Raw genomic sequence first — 18,109 nt, forward strand, 5'->3', positions numbered from 1 at the left:
AGGTGTAGTTCGGTTATATCGATTTTTTTATATATTTGGTTTAGTTCAGTTCGATTTTTGGGCTACTTTTTCAGTTCGGTTAGTTCAAAGTCCAAATCAATTAGTTCAATTTCGGTTATTTCAATTAGTGTATCAAGTGTTCGATTCAGTTATATCCTTAAGTTCGATTTGGTTCGGTTAACTAAAATCAGACAATTTGATTCGATTCGATTATAACTGAATACACACCCTTAGGTGTTTAGATTGTTTTGGATATTTATACTAAGAAATTTGTATACATTGTTACTAGAACACCATATTGGAAATAGTGAAATTAAATTGAACTCGTTACTTTCTATTGTTAGTTCCTTATTAAATTGGTACTGACAATAGTATAATCAATTTAGTTGTGTAAATATTGGGTGGAATAAAATTTGCTATTCTTAATAACGATGTTTGCTTGTCTCTCTACCAATGTGAAAAAGTGTCTCACACATTGTAATATTCTGTTAAAATATTAAAAAGAGTAATATTTTATTGAATAATTTAAAAGAATTATAATATATTTAAAAATTTCTCCCCATACAACTCATTTCTAACCTTACCTGTCACTTTGGTATCATAAACGTAAGGAAAATTCTATTCACAGCCCACAAATTTGCTCTCCATACCCCACACCCCACCAAATCATTCAATAATTTTAAAATTCCTATTTTACCCCCACAACCCACTCTCTTCTCCTACCACCTACTATCGTCGGCCGCAGCCTCGCCTCTCTATTTCTCTCTCGCACCATATACACACACAAACACATACATATATATATACACACACATATGCCATTGTTGTGTCCGTTGTTGAGTTAGTGAGCGAGGATATATTTCATTGTTGTTTGGATGCTCCTTCATCGCAGAGAGATGTGATATGAATTGCCAAGATAGGTTGCCATGGCGGCCAACCCACCTGCGATTATCGCACCAGGGTAGTGCCTGGTGCGATTGTGGCTACCACCATTATGGCTGACGGTAGTCGCAATGCCGCCATCGTCGTCGATGGGAACCTGCTAAACCCCGGGGTTCGGGCTTTCTCGAACCCCCAAACCCCACAATTCAGGGGGTCCCCGAACAGAGAGAGTTTGTGTGTGGGTCGGCAACCATCGTCGACCCATCTCGCGCCCATAGCGCAGAAAGAGAGAGAGTGAGTGTGTGTGGGTTGATTGTCATCACTGACCCACCTCGCGGCCATCCCACAGAGAGAGAGAAAGATATAGTGGGGGGGGTCGGCAACACGACAATAATGGCGTGTATATATATATATATATGTATGTGTTTGTGTGTATATGGTGCAAGAGAGAAAGAGATATGCGAGGCGATGGTTGGCGGTCGAGGGTGGTCGAAGGAGAGATTGGGTTGTGAGGGTAAAATAGAAATTTTAAAATTATTGAAGAATTTAGTAGGGGTGTGAGCTGTGAAGATCAAATTTGTGGGATTTGAATAAGGCTGGCAATAAGCCAAGCTGAGCTCGAGCTAGCCTAGCTTGAGCTCAGTTCGATTGATTTTAGCTTGGCTCATAGCTCGGCTCGATTTCGATATGAGTTGATTTTTTTAGCTCGAGCTTGACTCGATGATGACTATGAGCTGGCATGGTTCGACTCAACTCGAAAATGACTATCACATTACTTTTATGTATATATATATTTAAATAATATATTTATAAAATTATTAAGTATATATTTATATTATTGACTATTAAGTAATAAGTATTTTTTTATTTAATAAACTTATAAAATTAATATACATAAATATATCAAGCTGACTTGTGAGTCAAATGAGTTGAGTTAATGGTAACTCAAACTCAACTCATTTACTAAATAAGCCAAATATTTGGGCTCAAATTTAACTTATTTGTAGTTAATTTATTGAACCAATTATTAAGTCAACTCTCAAGCCACTCACAAGTAGCTCGATTTATTTTGAGCCCTAGCTGCAAGTATAATTTCCCTAATCGTAAATGTGGTACCACCACTCACACGTCACCGTCACGTTCGGATCGCTCTCTTCTCACCGGTGGAGTAAAGAGAAACCACACTTTCCTCATGACTCACTAGTGGCGACTAGTAGCAGTAGTGGTCTCTCTCTCTCGGAGAAGCTACTTCTCACCGTAAAAAATGCCAATCGGCCTATCGTCACCGGTGGCGCCTATGCCCTTTCTCGGATGCTCCGGTCGACCGTCTCCTAGGAGGAAGAAGAATAGCACGGCGCAAAGGCAAGGCGGGGTTATCGGCAACTTCGGCCACTTGGGCAATGTGGTTCGCAAGGACTTGGAGTTCTTAAAGAATGGAATCGGTAAAGCTATGGAGTGGGCGAACGGAGCCTTCCGCGTCCCTCAGCTCTCTAAAGCCCTAGACGACGTGGTCTGGCTCCGCCCCCTCGAAGATCGTCGTTATTCCCCGCCTTCTCCTCCTCTCTCTTGGCCTTCTCCTTCTCCTTACTATCCAGGTTAGTTTCCTTCTCGCTCGCTCTGAATGAGTAGGAAAAGCATATAAACGTGCGTTGTTTTGTTTGTGGGAAGTAGGGAAATTTGGATAATTGAGCAGTGTATGTACTGGTCGGTGACAAATTGTTGAAGGCATTGCAAGGTTCTTGGTCTGTTAACAGGAGATGAAGGTTGAAGTTATGGCCATGGTGCAGACTCCAAGTCTCTATGTTTTGGCGGGAAGGGAGAGATGGGTGTAGGGACAGTGGTGGTATCTTGAATGCGTGGGACTCTAGAATTCTTCCATTTGGGTCTCTTCAAAATGGAAGAGGATGGCTTCCAATCTGTTGTTTGTGGCCCTCGGGGGGGGGGGGGGGGGGGGGGGGGGGGATTGAAGAAAAATATAGGAAATTTGTCCCAAAAATTGGGGGAACTTGGGAATGATGGGAGATGCAGCCCAATAGTTCCGACGTTCCTTCTTGACCCATGGTGTTTTTAGCATTTTATTTAAAAATATGAGAAAGTTTGCTTTGCCACATTTAAGAAATTTATTTGACCCACTTAACAAAATTTCTAGGTTTCCCACTTTGGGGAAGGTATGGGGGGTGGGGGGATGGGTTCATTAACATTTTTATCTTCTATGAAGTACTAGGTTGCACGTGAATAGATGGAGCTGTGAGTGTTCTAATTTCATAGTGGATGACTTCATGGCTAAATTTCTAGAGAAGATCAAGATGTGGGATGGGAAGAGAGGGTGGTTTTCTCCTTTTCATGGTGAAAACATGGATAGGTCACCCTAGAAGATTAAAAGGAAGCTAATGATCTTAAAGGCAGTGGCATGGGGACTGAATTCTCAATTGATTTTATTAGGGTGGGAGACAAGAAATTCTGTCATAGATGGATAGTGCTATTAGGTGCCTTAACTGCATTGTAGATACAGGACATTGCCTTGGACATTGGATGTTTTCAACCTAATGCCAGGAGACCTTCTTTAAGTTTGTGATTTGTGACATTTCAAAGAGAGATAGAGGTTGGCCAACTTCCTTTATTTGAAGAGGAGATTCTAGAGAGCTTTAGCCAAAAAAACATGGAAACTTAAGTGATTGCACAATATAATTCATGTTCCAGAAAAACACTCAAATTGAATCACCATTTATATTCTATGAACTCCATTAAATTATCAAATTGTTCAAACATTCATCCTCACAAACAATAAAAAAAAATAACAATTCCGAATCCCATGATTGTAAGCCTATAAAACGCTGTGAAGTCCTAAAAACTTCACGAAGTAAAAAATCATAAAATTAAACTTCATGAAGTGTTGGGAGCCAATCCCAACACTTTGTGAAGTCTTCTTCATCGTTAGGTTAGAAGAAAGTGGACGAGGTGATGTCATGACCCTGAGGATATGATTGTAATTGGGGGAAAAATCCATGGTGTATAAGTTGTAGAGCTAATTGTAAAAGTTTCGAGGTTAGGCGGGAATAACTAACTCTTGTATAAACAATTAGCAAGGCTGTTAGAGTAGTTAGTTAGTTGTATTTTCTGTTATTTCCTTCAATTGTAAGTCTATAAAGAGGCTGACATAGTTAGAGAAATGCATGATTTGAATAACAATTGAATTCCATTTCCCTCTCTCAATTCTCCTAGCTTTCTCTCAGTTTTCTCTCTTCTCCCACCATTCTTTCTGTTATGTTTTCTCTTTCCCTCCCTTTCTGCTCTTTCTTCCTCTAATTCTTACCAATTTACTTCCTAAACCCTAGCTAAACCCTAGGGTCGTATCATTTGGTATCAGAGCCACCACTCCTCGGCGGTTCTCTTTCTTAAGTAATTTCGACGGCTCTCGGTTGTGATCCAGAAGCTGTAGCAGTTAGCCAAGGCAAATTTCAAGTGATTGAGATCAAACAATCGGCTCGGAATTGAGGTTTGTTGAACTCCAGCAGGTGACGAATTGTAGGCGAAGCAAAATCGTATCTGACCAAGCAATTTCTAGAATTGGTGGATTCATAGTGAGCGATCCTGTCCAGTGTGATTTCCGCAAGTGGCGATTAAGTTCATAATAGCAGATTGTTGGCATTTGTAGTGGAGCTTGAGGCAAATCTATCAATTATGACTGGACGGAGGTTGGTGGAATTTCGGCGAATTGCGGCCAAGTGATCTTTGACTTGATTCAGTCAAGAGCTGTAATCTGGAAGCAGAGTGCTGCGATTTTGAGCCAAAGCAGAGATAAGGAATTCTGGTGGTTACGGAGCTTTGGTTGGTGATTGGGTGGCGATAGTGACTCCAAGAAGATTGCAACAAAGCTAGTGGTTCTCCAGGTCTTGGACGGTGATTGGGTGAGAGAAGAAGGCACCGAATCCGACGAGAAGGAAGTCGCGAGGAGAAGCAAAGCCTTGGGCCATTGAGATCGAAAACTGTCCAGAAGCAGATTTTCGCTAGCGGAGATTCTCATGTTGTCAATTTGGAGAAGTTGACTTGAAGGTAGAAGAGATGAATCGAAATTGAGCGGGCTAGGCAATCCAACCCAGCGACCAGTTGCAAGGCAGAATTGAACGCGGATTGGAAGGCGTAGTTGAGCAAAGCAAGTTCGGATTTGAAAAGCGAAGCCAAGCAAAGCAACTTCGGCCCGGGAGTGAAGACGATGTAGGCCGAAAGAATTCCAACAGGATATCGAGGGGAATTAGAAGGCAAATCAAGAACAGCAAATTTCAAGAATTCCGGAGACAGTGGGCGATTCAAGAATTCAGGGGAATTTCAAGCAGAGGTTTGTGATTAGGTGAGACAGAGGTGATCCTTGAATCACTTTGATTTCGACAAACTTGCTGTATGTGGTTGAGGCTTCTGGCAGACACGGTTGGGAGCAAAAATTCAGATCTCGGTTGCTACTTGTGAGTTAAGCAAATCAGGATAGGGTTGATCAAGGCTGCTTTGCGAGGTTATAGTGATGGAATTCTGGTGAAGTTGGAAGCTGTGAGTAAGTGAACTGGAAGGCTAAACAAACTCGATTAGGTTTAAGAAGAGTTAGTTGCGCAGCATAAGTGTTTCAGAAGCGAGCTAGGGACGATTCAGGAAGGCAGTTGTTGAATTAGAACAAGCCAATGATTCTCAGTTATTAATTTTAGAAGGATGAATCTCGGTTTGGTAATCTCCGTTGATTCTTGAGCAAGAAGTGGTGAGAAGTGAATCTGAGCAATTGGAGCCATTGCAGTTGCTATCAGATTTCAAAAAAAAAAAAAAAATGATTTGGAGGTTGTTAGGCAACAGGAATTAAGGTTGCTAAATTGGAAGCAACCATTGCATTGGCTTGGGTTGCTGAATTTTAGTACTGGAATAAATTTCCGAAGAGATCCTTAGAAGCTAAGTTGTTACAGTAGTGAATTTTCAAGGAATTAAATGAAGGAGATGTTTGATGGACTATGTGCTGCAACAAGGGAAGGGGAGGTCAGGTGGACTGACTTTGCTAAAGATCTGTGTGACCAATTTGGGGAGAAGAACATGATTGATGTGATTGAGGAGTTCAACAAGTTTAAGTAGGAAGGATCAGTGATTGAATATCAAGAGAGGTTAGAAGAATTAGGGGCATTGTGTTATGTCCCTAATAGTAGTAGAAGGGCAATATTGTTATAGAAATACAATAGTTGTTAGTATTACAATTGTATTGCACATGGGTGATTGTATTACACATGGGTGCAATGGCAGCAAGGCTATAAATAAGCCATCACAGTAGGAGAGTTATCATGTTTTTGAATTGTTAAATGAATTCTCTCATTTCCCTCTCTTGAATTCTCTCAATCTCCCTCCAATTTCCTTCTAATCTCTCTCAATTTCCCTTCTACTATTCCCTAATTTTCTCCCATTTCTTCCTATCTACTTCCCCAATTCCTTCTAATTACCTTTTAAACCTATCAGGAATCGTAGATTCATGGCAATTGCTATCAGAGCCACCGTTCCTTGGCGGCTTTCTCTGTTGATTAATTTCTGACGAATTAACGTTTGTTGTTTGACGGAAATTGATTCTCGAGATTAAAGGGTGAATTCAACTTCGGTGATTCCAACAAACCTTGGCAGTTAGGTTGAGATTTGAAGCCGCGATTTTCGACAATCCAGGCTTGAGATAGGCGTAAGGCTAGGCCAAGCAGTTGAGTGAGCAGCGATTTAGATAGAGGCGATGCGAACATAGGAGCGTTTGCAGTTGGTGATTGGGGGTGAGTCGATAGTTTTTCTGCTGGAACCAGACGTTTTCCTTGGAGATTATGTGAAGCAATTCAGGTGAAGTCTATAACCAAGCCATGGTCACAACAAGTGGATGGTGATTGAGAGGGTCGCGGTTGTTGCAAGTCAGAAATAGCAGGCGGAGCAGGTTCCATAATCCATTTCAACTTGAATATTGGAGGCAACGATCCTCGGGGAAGAAGCAACGACTAAATTCGGAATTGAACTTGGATTTGAAAGGCATAGCCAAGTAGAGCAAACTCGGATTTGAAAAGCAAAACCACGCAAAGCCACTTCGGCTCGGAAATTAACAAAGGAATTTGAGATCAAAGACCTTGGGGTGCTAAAATATTTTCTATGAATAGAGGTGGCTTACTTGAAAGCTGGAATCTTTCTATTATAGCGCAAGTACATTCTTGACCTTCTAACTAAAACAGGAATGATAGGAGAAAAAGGGTCCAACATACCTGTGGATTCTAATCTCAGATTGTAAGACATAATCACAACTATATGTGTAACACCCCCTCTCCTAGAACTGCCCGAGAAGAGGTGCTATGGGAAATAAAAATAAAATTAGCTGATAAACTGAAATCTGATACCATAACTGAACATCTCAATCAACTGACATAAAAACCCTGAGTCAATACAGATTGAAAAGCACAAACTTTGTTTAAGGGACAATCCCTCAACTGAAATATAAAATAGATCTAAACTGAGAAAACACTATAAAACTCAACAGACTCCCAGACATCTTTTATTTTAAGCGGTTCCACGTACACACACTACTGAACATTACTGTTAGGCCCCACATCTAATACTCCCCTGCTAGAACCTAGAGGGGTGAAGAGTACAAGGTGAGCTACAAAAGCTCAGCAAGTAATAAAACTGAGCTAAAACTGAAACTGATGGGATCCCCGCGGACTAAGCTGCCTGGCGCGCATAATGCAATGTAATGCTTACATAAATGCTGGCACACGATATGTAGTGCTCCATATAAAGTCATGCTCAATACTCATACCAAAATGTATGCACATAATCTCACAAAGTAATGCTGATCATGTTATAATAATGCTGAACATGATATGATCTTCATCTATATATTAGAATACAAAGATTCAATGAACTATGAGTTAGGGTATGAGTATGATTAACTTGTCATGTTCTGGCTTATGAATTCAATGTTGGAAGGTATTGAATACATTAATTGAATTAAACTTGAATTAGGACTCACTGGAAGCTAAATTAGATTTCTAGAAAAGTCATCCGGATATTAGAAAGGATATCCGAATATGATGAAAGACATATGGATACGAAGAAGGTGAAAGTAAAGCAAGATCGCTACGGGGCAAGCAGCGTAGTTCAAAAATTTTGAACCTTACCCCGATCCCGGCGATTGGATCAACGTCGAAATCAAATCATTCACAAACAAATAAATAAATCTAACCTTTAGATTATCGAGTCGTTCGCGGATTCGAGCCGTCCAAGCGTCCGGCCTCTAACTCGTGATACGCGGCACGCGTCCGTTGGCAAGGAGAGCGGAATAGGAGTGCTAGCTCCTTCTCCTTTGCGCGGCTTGTGTATGGACGGTAAAAGAACACCCACGTTTCAAATCGATGCCAAAAGAAACGGGGAAGAGTGAACGGCAATGCGTTTTTCAACTCTTGAAAAACGACACCAAAAATCACCACTAAAATGGGCAACTTATAAAAGGATATTTATAATGAAATATCCTAGGGTTTCTAAAACCCTAATGGATTGGGCTAGCCCATTAATTCTAATTTAATTAGAATTATAAGTGGGCTTATTCTAGTCCAACTAGAAATATAATTAAATGGCCAAATCCTTTTATAGATTAAATAAAATATTATGGCCCAAATCTAATTCAAGCCCAAATATATTTTATTTAATATTTGGCCCAAATCTAATTTGGTCCAAATATAATATTTAATATTTGGCCCAAATCTAATTTAGTCCAAATATAATATTTATTTTAATATTTGGCCCAAATCCAATTTAGTCCAAATATAATATTTAATTTAATATTTGGCCCAAATCTAATTTAGTCCAAATATTAACTTAAGCCCAAAAATATTTTATTTCCTATTTGCCACTCCAACAAATAGAAAATCATTAAATTAGAAACTCCTTCCTAATTTAATCAAATGCCATTTTTAGGAAACTCTTTCCATCACGATGACTCCTCGTCATATCGACGTCATTACGTCTATCTGTTCTTTTTCCGTAAGAACCTACGACGGCACAACTTCTTGCCGAAGTGTCCCACTTAACCATACGTCCACTCTCCTGGTTTAAGCCAGGGACCGTGCCTATTGCGTATGACTCATTAGGCTTCCGAATATGTTGGCAATGTGTCGGTACGAACACATAAGACAAGATTGGCCTCTAGCAAGGCGTCATGCCTACCCAATTATTCAGAAGGATTCATAATCCGCAAATAACCTTTCACGAGCATGGTTACCGTGTAATACGATCCTCTCATCAATGCATCTTATGTGATCTCAAGTATGGCGATGTGTTGCTTGATAATGATCACATGAGTTTTCTTCGGTCTTTCGGATATCTTCACTTAATAGAAAGTGAATCAATTAGTCCTTATTGATCTCTTTCACCATGGCCATAGATTTAAAGTGAATATCCACCGAATGCGCCTTAGATACATCATCCTCTATCAAGAGATAGACGAGTCCCATCTTGGCTATGCACCCATCTCCATAAGCCTCATGATATACCCAACGATCGCCCACGTGCAGCCTTTGTCTAGTCCCATCGAAACGATGTCAAAGCATACCGGTCTTCTTATGAGATGACCGTGACAACCTCAGGTCCAAGGATTAGTTACACCCATCTCGTATGAGAATTCCATCAACATTTAACCAAAATGGATTCTCATGGCGAGTCATGTCCAGTGACACGTTCTCCAACATTGGTCACCTATGTACTTGTCTAGGCATTCCCATGCCTATGGGTGTGAGGCCCCCATTGCTATCACATAGCAAAAACATAGCACATACAAGTCTTACCGCAATTGTCAATGTCTATTCTTGACATTGCTACGACTTGGGACGTTTAATGATGTCTATAAACTGTGATGCATCATCTCATATCTTTATAGATTATTCACAGTATACATCATATGGACTTCTATCTAGTTTCATTCGGTTATTACAATAATAACAAGAAACTAATAGAATGACTTCTTGTGAATTTGAATAACTCCTTATTCAAATAATAACATGATTACAATTGTCAGTGTACAACATGCCCAATCTGATTGGGTCTAGAGCACCTACACTAACAGAAGGCTCATCTGGATACACTGACATTCATAGCAGAAGCTATTCAGATATGTTGGAAAGTATTCGGATATGAACTAGGACATCCGGATATGATTCTAGTCATTCGGATATCTCACTGATGCATTCGGATATAACTGGGGACTATTCGAATGAAAAATTCAACTTTTGAGGGAGGCATCCGGATATCAGGCGAGACATCCGGATATTATCTTGACCTTTCCGGATGTATAAACAAACCATTCGGATATCATACTCGAAGAACTTTAGATACATCCGGATACGATACAAGGTATCCGGATATTAGAACTTAGAGTAATAGAACTTGCAATCCAAAATGGATAAGGATTAATGGGACTTGCAATCCAAAATGGATGAGGATTAATGGAACTTGCAATCCAAAATGGATGAGGATTAATGGAACTTGGAATTCAAAATGGATGAGGATTAATGGAACTTGTAATCCAAAATGGATGAGGATTAATGGAACTTGTAATCCAAAATGGATGAGGATTAATGGAACTTGTAATCCAAAATGGATGAGGATTAATAGAACTTACAATCCAAAATGGATGAGGATTAATAGAACTTACAATCCAAAATGGATAAAAATTAATAGAACTTACAATCCAAAATGGATAAAAAGTAATAGAACTTACTCATAACTTCACTGTTATACGCGTATATATATATATACGTCTCTGCTTACTGATATAAATTTGAAAACTACAACGAAGAACTGAAATAATCTGAAATCAAAACTGATATGAACCTGTAATGGAAGGGATTACAGGAAGAATACTTGCTTGATAGAACTCTTTGATCGAACCCTGGAGCGATCCTAAAGACTCTAGCAAGCCTCTGTTATCTCTTGGCCTTTCTGTTTTTCACACGGCGTGAAGAAAAGTTAAGCTAATGGGCTCTATATATAGACATAAAGTCCTAGATCTCTTTCTTTTTATAACTTGGAATCCCTCTCTCAATTGAACTTTGAGACTCTCAAACCTTCTCCTATTGGGACTAGGAGACTCTTAATCCATTTCCATCTCATACATGGATTCTCACTCTTCTTTAAATATATAGTCTCACTTGATTAATAATAATACAAAAATTATTATTAACACTCTCAATTAAAAATAAAACTCCAAAATTACCTTCATGCCCTTGCATTTAATTTTCACAAAATAAATGTCATTTAAATGGTATTTAAATATTATTCTCTCAATGAAAAATCTAAATTGTCACCTTGCCAAATTCCTTTAACTCCAACATTAAAAAGAAATAAATGTTATTCTTTTCCTTCAAAATCTCTAAATTGCCACATTAAATAATTAATTGGCAAAATCTTTTAATCAATACTTCAATAATTAATTAAATAATTCTTGAATAAATACTGGGCCCTTTAATGGGTCGCTACAATTTCTCCCCTCCTTAAAAGAATTTGGTCTTCCAAATTCGTACCTGGTTACTCAAACAATGAGGGGTAAAGCTCTTTATCTCTTCTTCTAATTCTCACGTCACCTCTTCCAACAAGTGACGTTGCCATTGCACTTTTACAAGAGAAATTAATCGATTTCTCAAAATCATTTCTTTTCACTCTAGAATACTGATAGGCATCTCTTCATAAGACACATCTTCTCTAATTTCAAGAGTTTGAAAATCAATCACAAGCTGAGGATCTGACACATACTTCCTCTACATCGAAACGTGAAACACGTTATGGACATGGGACAACTGAGGTGGCAAAGCTAACTCATATGCCAAAGTCCCAATCCATCTCAAAATCTCAGATGGACCAATGTAACGGGGACTAAGCTTCCCTGTTACGCCAAATCTGCACACCCTTTAATAGGCATGACTCTTAACCAAATATGGTCGCCTACCTTAAACTTGAGGTCTTGTCGTCACTTATCTACATAGCTCTTCTGTCTGTCTTGTGCCGCTTTCATTTTAGATTTGATAATTCGAATCTTTTTTGACGTCTGCTCAACAATTTCAGGACCTAATAAAGCCCTATCTCCAATCTCTTCCCAACATATCGGCGATCGATATGGTCGTCCATACAAAGCCTCATACAAAAATTCCAATACTTGAATGGAAACTATTATTGTAGGCAAATTCTATCAAAGGTAGATACTCATCCCAACTACCTTGGAAGTCTAAAACAAAAGCTCTCAACATGTCTCCAAGAGTCCTAATAGTCCTTTTTGACTGGCCATCTGTCTGCGGATGAAATGCTATACTAAACTTCATCTGAGATCCAAATGCATCATGCAAAGCTCCCAAAAAATGAGAAGTAAAACGAGGATCTCGATTTGATACAATGCTGGCTGGAACATCGTGTCACTTCACGATCTCCTCAATATAAATTCTTGCAAACCTAATCAATGGGTAAGTCTTCTTAATAGGAAGAAAATGGGCTGATTTAGTCAAACGATTGATAATCACCCATATAGCATCATAGCCTCTAGTCATTCTGGGTAAACCTATCACAAAAATCCATAGCAATATTATCTCAGTTCCACTCTGGAATAGGTAATGGAACTAATAAACCTACAGATTTCTGATGTTCCGTTTTAACTTGCTGACATACTAAACACTGTGAAACAAATTTGGTACATCTTTCTTCATACCACTCCACCAATACTGACGCTTAAGGTCCTGTTGCATTTTTGCAACACCTAAATGGTATAACAACTTTTAAGTGCCAAAATCTCTTACATAAGATTTCCATCATCGGGTATACAAATACATTCCTGAAATAAGAGTATATCATCACTCCGTAGAGTATATCTCAAAGGAGAAAATTTCTCAATATTTGCTTAAATCTGTGCCAACTTTTAATCTTCTGATTGCTAGTTCTTGAGTAAATCAAATAACTCGGGTTATATTCTCATATAGGCATAACTCATCACTAAATTATCCTCTGGGGCTGAAATAGATAGAGCACTCAATTGCTCCAATAACTTCCATTCTTAAACCATCATTGTAGCCATAAAAGCTCCTTGCCTACTCAAAGCATCGGCTACTATATTAACCTTTTCTGAATGGTATAGAATCTCACAGTCGAAGTTTTTAAATAACTCGACCCTACGTCTCTGCCTCATGTTCAATTCTTTCTGGGATAAGAGATAATGTAAACTCTTATGATTTGTATAAATCTTAACTTTCTTATCATATAAATAGTGTCGTCATATCTTCAATACAAATACTATCGCTGCCAACTCAAAATCATGAGTAGGGTAGTTCACTTCGTGTTTCTTTAATTGTCTGGAAGCATAAGCATTAACTCAACCCTCTTACATCAATACACATCCCAATCCTAATGGGAAGCATTACCATAAATGGAATATTTCTCTCCACTTCTTGGTATAGCTAAGACTGATGCGGTGGTCAACTTTTGCTTTAATTCTTGGGAATCACGTTTATTCGCGACATTCCATTCAAACTTCTCTCATTTTTTTGTTAACTTAGTCTTAGGGGAGGATAAACAAGCAAATCCCTCAATGAATCGCCTATAATAGCCTATAAGACCTAGAAAACTACATATCTCTTTCACTGTCATCGGCCTCAGCCAATCCATAACTACTTTAGTCTTGTCTGGATCCACTGAAATATCATCTCCAGACACCACATGACCTAGAAATCCAATCTGAGTGAGCCAAAGTCACACTTGCTGAACTTGACGTACAATTGCTCTTCTCTGAGCCTCTATAGTACCAAAGTAAGATGCTCTATATGCTCCTTTACACTGGGTGAGTAACTAAAATATCATCTATGAAAACAATAATGAAGCAATCTCGGTACTCTCGTAGAACTTGATTCATCAAATCCATAAAAATAGCTGGAGCATTCATTAACCCAAATGGCATTACCACAAACTCATAGTGTCCTTAGTGAGTCCTGAAAGCAATCTTTTGAATATCATCTCTAACTCGCACCTAATGGTAACCTGATCTTAAGTCTATCTTTGAAACACTTTAGCTCCTCGCAATTGGTCTAATAAGTCATCCACTCGAGGTAAGGGGTACTTGTTCTTCACTATCACTTGATTTAATTAGCCATATTCTATGCACAACCTCAAAGATCCATCTTTCTTCCTCACGAACAATACTGGTGCGCCCCATAGGGATGAACTAGGTTAGATAAAACCCTTTTCTATTAATTCTTCTAACTGGGCCTTCAACTCCTTTAGCTTATTAGGTGCCATTCGATACGGAGCCTTAGAAATAGGCTATGTACCAGGCAATAACTCAATAGTAAACTCTGCTCCTCTCCGAGGAAGTAATCCTGGTAGCTCATTAGGGGAAATATTTGGGACATCTCATACTACTAGCACCTCAAACAACTTCCTCTCGCTTCCCTCATCTGAGGTAACAAAAGTTAGGTAAGCTTTACATCCATCACGCATCAGCTTCTCTACTTTCATCACTAAGATCATAGGAATCGTAGACATATGCTTGACTTCTTTATATATTTGAACCGGCTACCATGGAAGGTCAAATTCAATAATCGTCCATTGATGGTCAACTCTTGCGTAATGCCATGACAAGCAATCCATGCCAAGGATCAAATTAAAATCCCTAACATCAAGAATTTCTAAGTCTCCAAATAACTTCTTATCATGTATCTCGATCTCACAATTCTCAAACATTTCTCTTGATAGCATATGCTTGCTAAACTACCGTGGCATAATTCACACTCTGAGCTCTTCCAAAAGCGTGGATAATATTAGTACGCAATCCTCTCTGAAATTTAACAACCTTTTTAGTTTTAGTGGACACCAACTCTGAGGCCTATATAGTCAAGACTGTAAACTCAGCCTCACCTTGGGCCACTGTCTTGGTACCTTATTCCAACTCAAAAACTTTCTGGTCCTTGACCCATGTTGGGCAATAAACGTCGTTGAATATTTGTTGGAACTCGACCCATGTGGGTTCTTGATTACCAAACTCTGGCGGACAGTCTTCCACCATTTCTCTGCATCACCTCTGCACAAAAATGTGCTAAGTTGCACTCGGCGATTGTCTATACAGTTGATAGCATCTAATTCTCAACTGCTGCTGCATCTGTGCCTCCATGGAATGCTGATGGTCGGAAGGCCATGAAAACCTTTAATAGCTGACTCCCTGTATCTATCTCCACAACGGGAGTTGTTGGAGCGACGCTTATCACCTCTACTATCTCCTATTTCTTGGGGAACTTGAGATTCCCTTACCTGATTAGTAACCAAGGTATCTACCACCCTCATCAATCCTGCTAACATACCTCGCATCTCGACCATTCCCTGTCGTAAATTGCGACTAGACTCTTTTGGTGAGCCTGGTGTGGACACTAGACCATCGTCTTGCATAGAAGCAGTCTGATTGCAAGTACGGGGTCATCCACCTCTAGTACTCATCTTTCTGCATCACCACTTAGGGTTAGAATACTGCTAATTAGGCTAACTTATCTAACTGACGAACACAAGTCCTAACTCTACCCAACATCCTATGTGTGTACGGGAAACTCCTCAAAACACTGCTCTGATACCATTATTGTAACACCTCATCTCCTAGAACTGACTGAGAAGAGGTGCTATTGGGAAAAATAAAATAAACTGGCTGATAAATTGAAATCTGATACTATAATTGAACATCTCAATCAACTGACATAAAAACCCTGAGTCAATACAGATTGAAAAGCACAAACTCTGTTTAAGGGACAATCCCTCAACTGAAATATAAAATAGATCTAAACTAAGAAAACACTATAAAACTCAACAGACTCCCAGACATCTTTTATCTTGAGCGGCTTCACGTACACACATACTACTGAACACTGCTGCTAGGCCCCATATCTGATACTCCCCTGCTAAAACTTGGAGAGGTGAAGAGTATAAGGTGAGCTACAAAAGCTCAGCAAGTAATAAGCTGAAAAGAATACTGAAGCTGAATCGAAAAATATCGATACTGATAAATAACTGATTGAACTTGTACTGTATAATCACTGTCTGATTGCATTCATAAAAATGTAATGCACATAAACTGTAAACTAAATGTGGGTATGCAACTTTAGCTCATAGGCCCACATAATCTGATAATACATACCTGTCTGATATGAAATCTGCATACATAAAAACTGTAAGCACATATTGTGGGCAAAGCCCCTAGCCCCCTGGTTGCCACCAGGAGAGCAACTCATAAACTGAGTTAAAACTGAAACTGATGGAATCCCTGCGAACTAAGCCGCCTGGCGCGCATAATGTAATGCAATGCTCACATAAATGCTGGCACACGATATGTAGTGCTCCATATAAAGTCATGCTCAATACTCATACCAAAATGTATGCATATAATCTCACAAAGTAATGCTGATCATGTTTTAATAATGCTGAACATGATATGATCTTCATCTATATATTAGAATACAAAGATTCAATGAACTATGAGTCAGGGTATGTGTATGATTAACTTGTCATGTTCTGGCTTATGAATTCAATGTTGGAAGGTATTGAATACATTAATTGAATTAAACTTGAATTAGGACTCACTGGAAGCTAAATTGGATTTCTAGAAAAGTCATCCGGATATCAGGAAGGATATCCGGATATGATGAAAGACATCTGGATAGGAAGAAGGCTCATCCGGATACACTGACATTCATAGCAGAAGCTATTCAGATATGCTGGGAAGTATTCGGATATGAACTAGGACATCCTGATATGATTCTGGTCATTCGGATATCTCACTGATGCATTCGGATATAACTGGAGACTATTCGAATGAAAAATTCAACTTTTGAGGGAGGCATCCGGATATCAGGCGAGACATCCGGATATTATCTTGACCTTTCCGGATGTATAAACAAACCATCCGGATATCATACTCGAAGAACTTTAGATACATCCGGATACGATACAAGGTATTCGAATATTAGAACTTAGAGTAATAGAACTTGCAATTCAAAATGGAAGAGGATTAATAGAACTTGCAATCCAAAATGGATAAAGATTAATGGAACTTGTAATCCAAAATGGATGAGGATTAATCGAACTTACAATCCAAAATGGATCAGGATTAATAGAACTTACAATCCAAAATGGATAAAAAGTAATAGAATTTGCTCATAACTTCACTGTTATACGCATATATATATATACGTCTCTGCTTACTGATATAAATTTGAAAACCATAACGAAGAACTGGAATAATTTGAAATCAAAACTGATATGAACCTGTAATGGAAGGGATTACAGAAAAAATACTTGCCTGATAGAACTCTTTGATCGAACCCTGGAGTGATCCTAAAGACTCTAGCAAGCCTCTGCTATCTCTTGGCCTTTCTGTTCTTTACACGGCGTGAAGAAAAACTAAACTAATGGGCTCTATATATAGACATAAAGTCTTAGATCTCTTTCCTTTTATAACTTGGAATCCCTCTCCCAATTGAACTTGGAGACTCTAAAAACCTTCTCCTATTGGGACTAGGAGACTCTTAATCCATTTCCATCTCATACATGGATTCTCACTCTTCTTTAAATACATAGTCTCACTTGATTAATAATAATACAAAAATTATTATTAACACTCTCAATTAAAAATAAAACTCCAAAATTACCTTCATGCCCTTGCATTTAATTTTCACAAAATAAATGCCATTTAAATGGTATTTAAATACTATTCTCTCAATGAAAAATCTAAATTGCCACCTTGGCAAATTCCTTTAACTCCAACATTAAAAAGAAATAAATGCTATTCTTTTCCTTCAAAATCTCTAAATTGTCACATTAAATAATTAATTGGCAAAATTTCTTAATCAATACTTCAATAATTAATTAAATAATTCCTGAATAAATACTGAGCCCTCTAATTGGTCATTACAATATGCATAAGTTATAGAAATTTTATTATTACTTCAGATTGCTTTAGTTATTATTAAGAAGTTATTTACTGAGAATTTTATTTTGTGGTGGAAGAAGCTTGAGAAGTTCACTTTGTCCATTCTAATTGCCACATTGTGTTCTTCTCAAATTGAAAAGCACCTATTGATCCTTCACTTGTAGCTGTGTTGCGATCAGCTTTTGTCATTATAAGCCGTCTCGGTGGTGTTTGAGAAGTGCTGGCAAAATATCAGAAATAATGGAATTT

At 38.6% G+C, this 18,109-nt stretch overlaps 1 protein-coding gene across 2 annotated transcripts in view; it reads left to right on the forward strand.

Annotated features, from left to right (window-relative positions):
* Positions 1 to 2,003: 2,003 nt before the first annotated feature.
* The window catches only part of LOC127806070 (uncharacterized), an 88,644-nt gene continuing 72,538 nt past the window's right edge, over positions 2,004 to 18,109 (forward strand). Inside the window, exon 1 of one of the 2 annotated variants that reach the window (XM_052343063.1) lies at positions 2,004 to 2,477. In XM_052343063.1, the coding sequence (XP_052199023.1) occupies positions 2,147 to 2,477 (331 nt within the window). In that variant the 5' untranslated portion in view covers positions 2,004 to 2,146. The remainder of the gene's footprint in view (positions 2,478 to 18,109) is intronic. The other variant, XM_052343062.1, reaches the window with a different exon arrangement.

The sequence above is a fragment of the Diospyros lotus genome, chromosome 7 (assembly GCF_014633365.1).
Source record: "Diospyros lotus cultivar Yz01 chromosome 7, ASM1463336v1, whole genome shotgun sequence".
NCBI lineage: Eukaryota > Viridiplantae > Streptophyta > Magnoliopsida > Ericales > Ebenaceae > Diospyros > Diospyros lotus.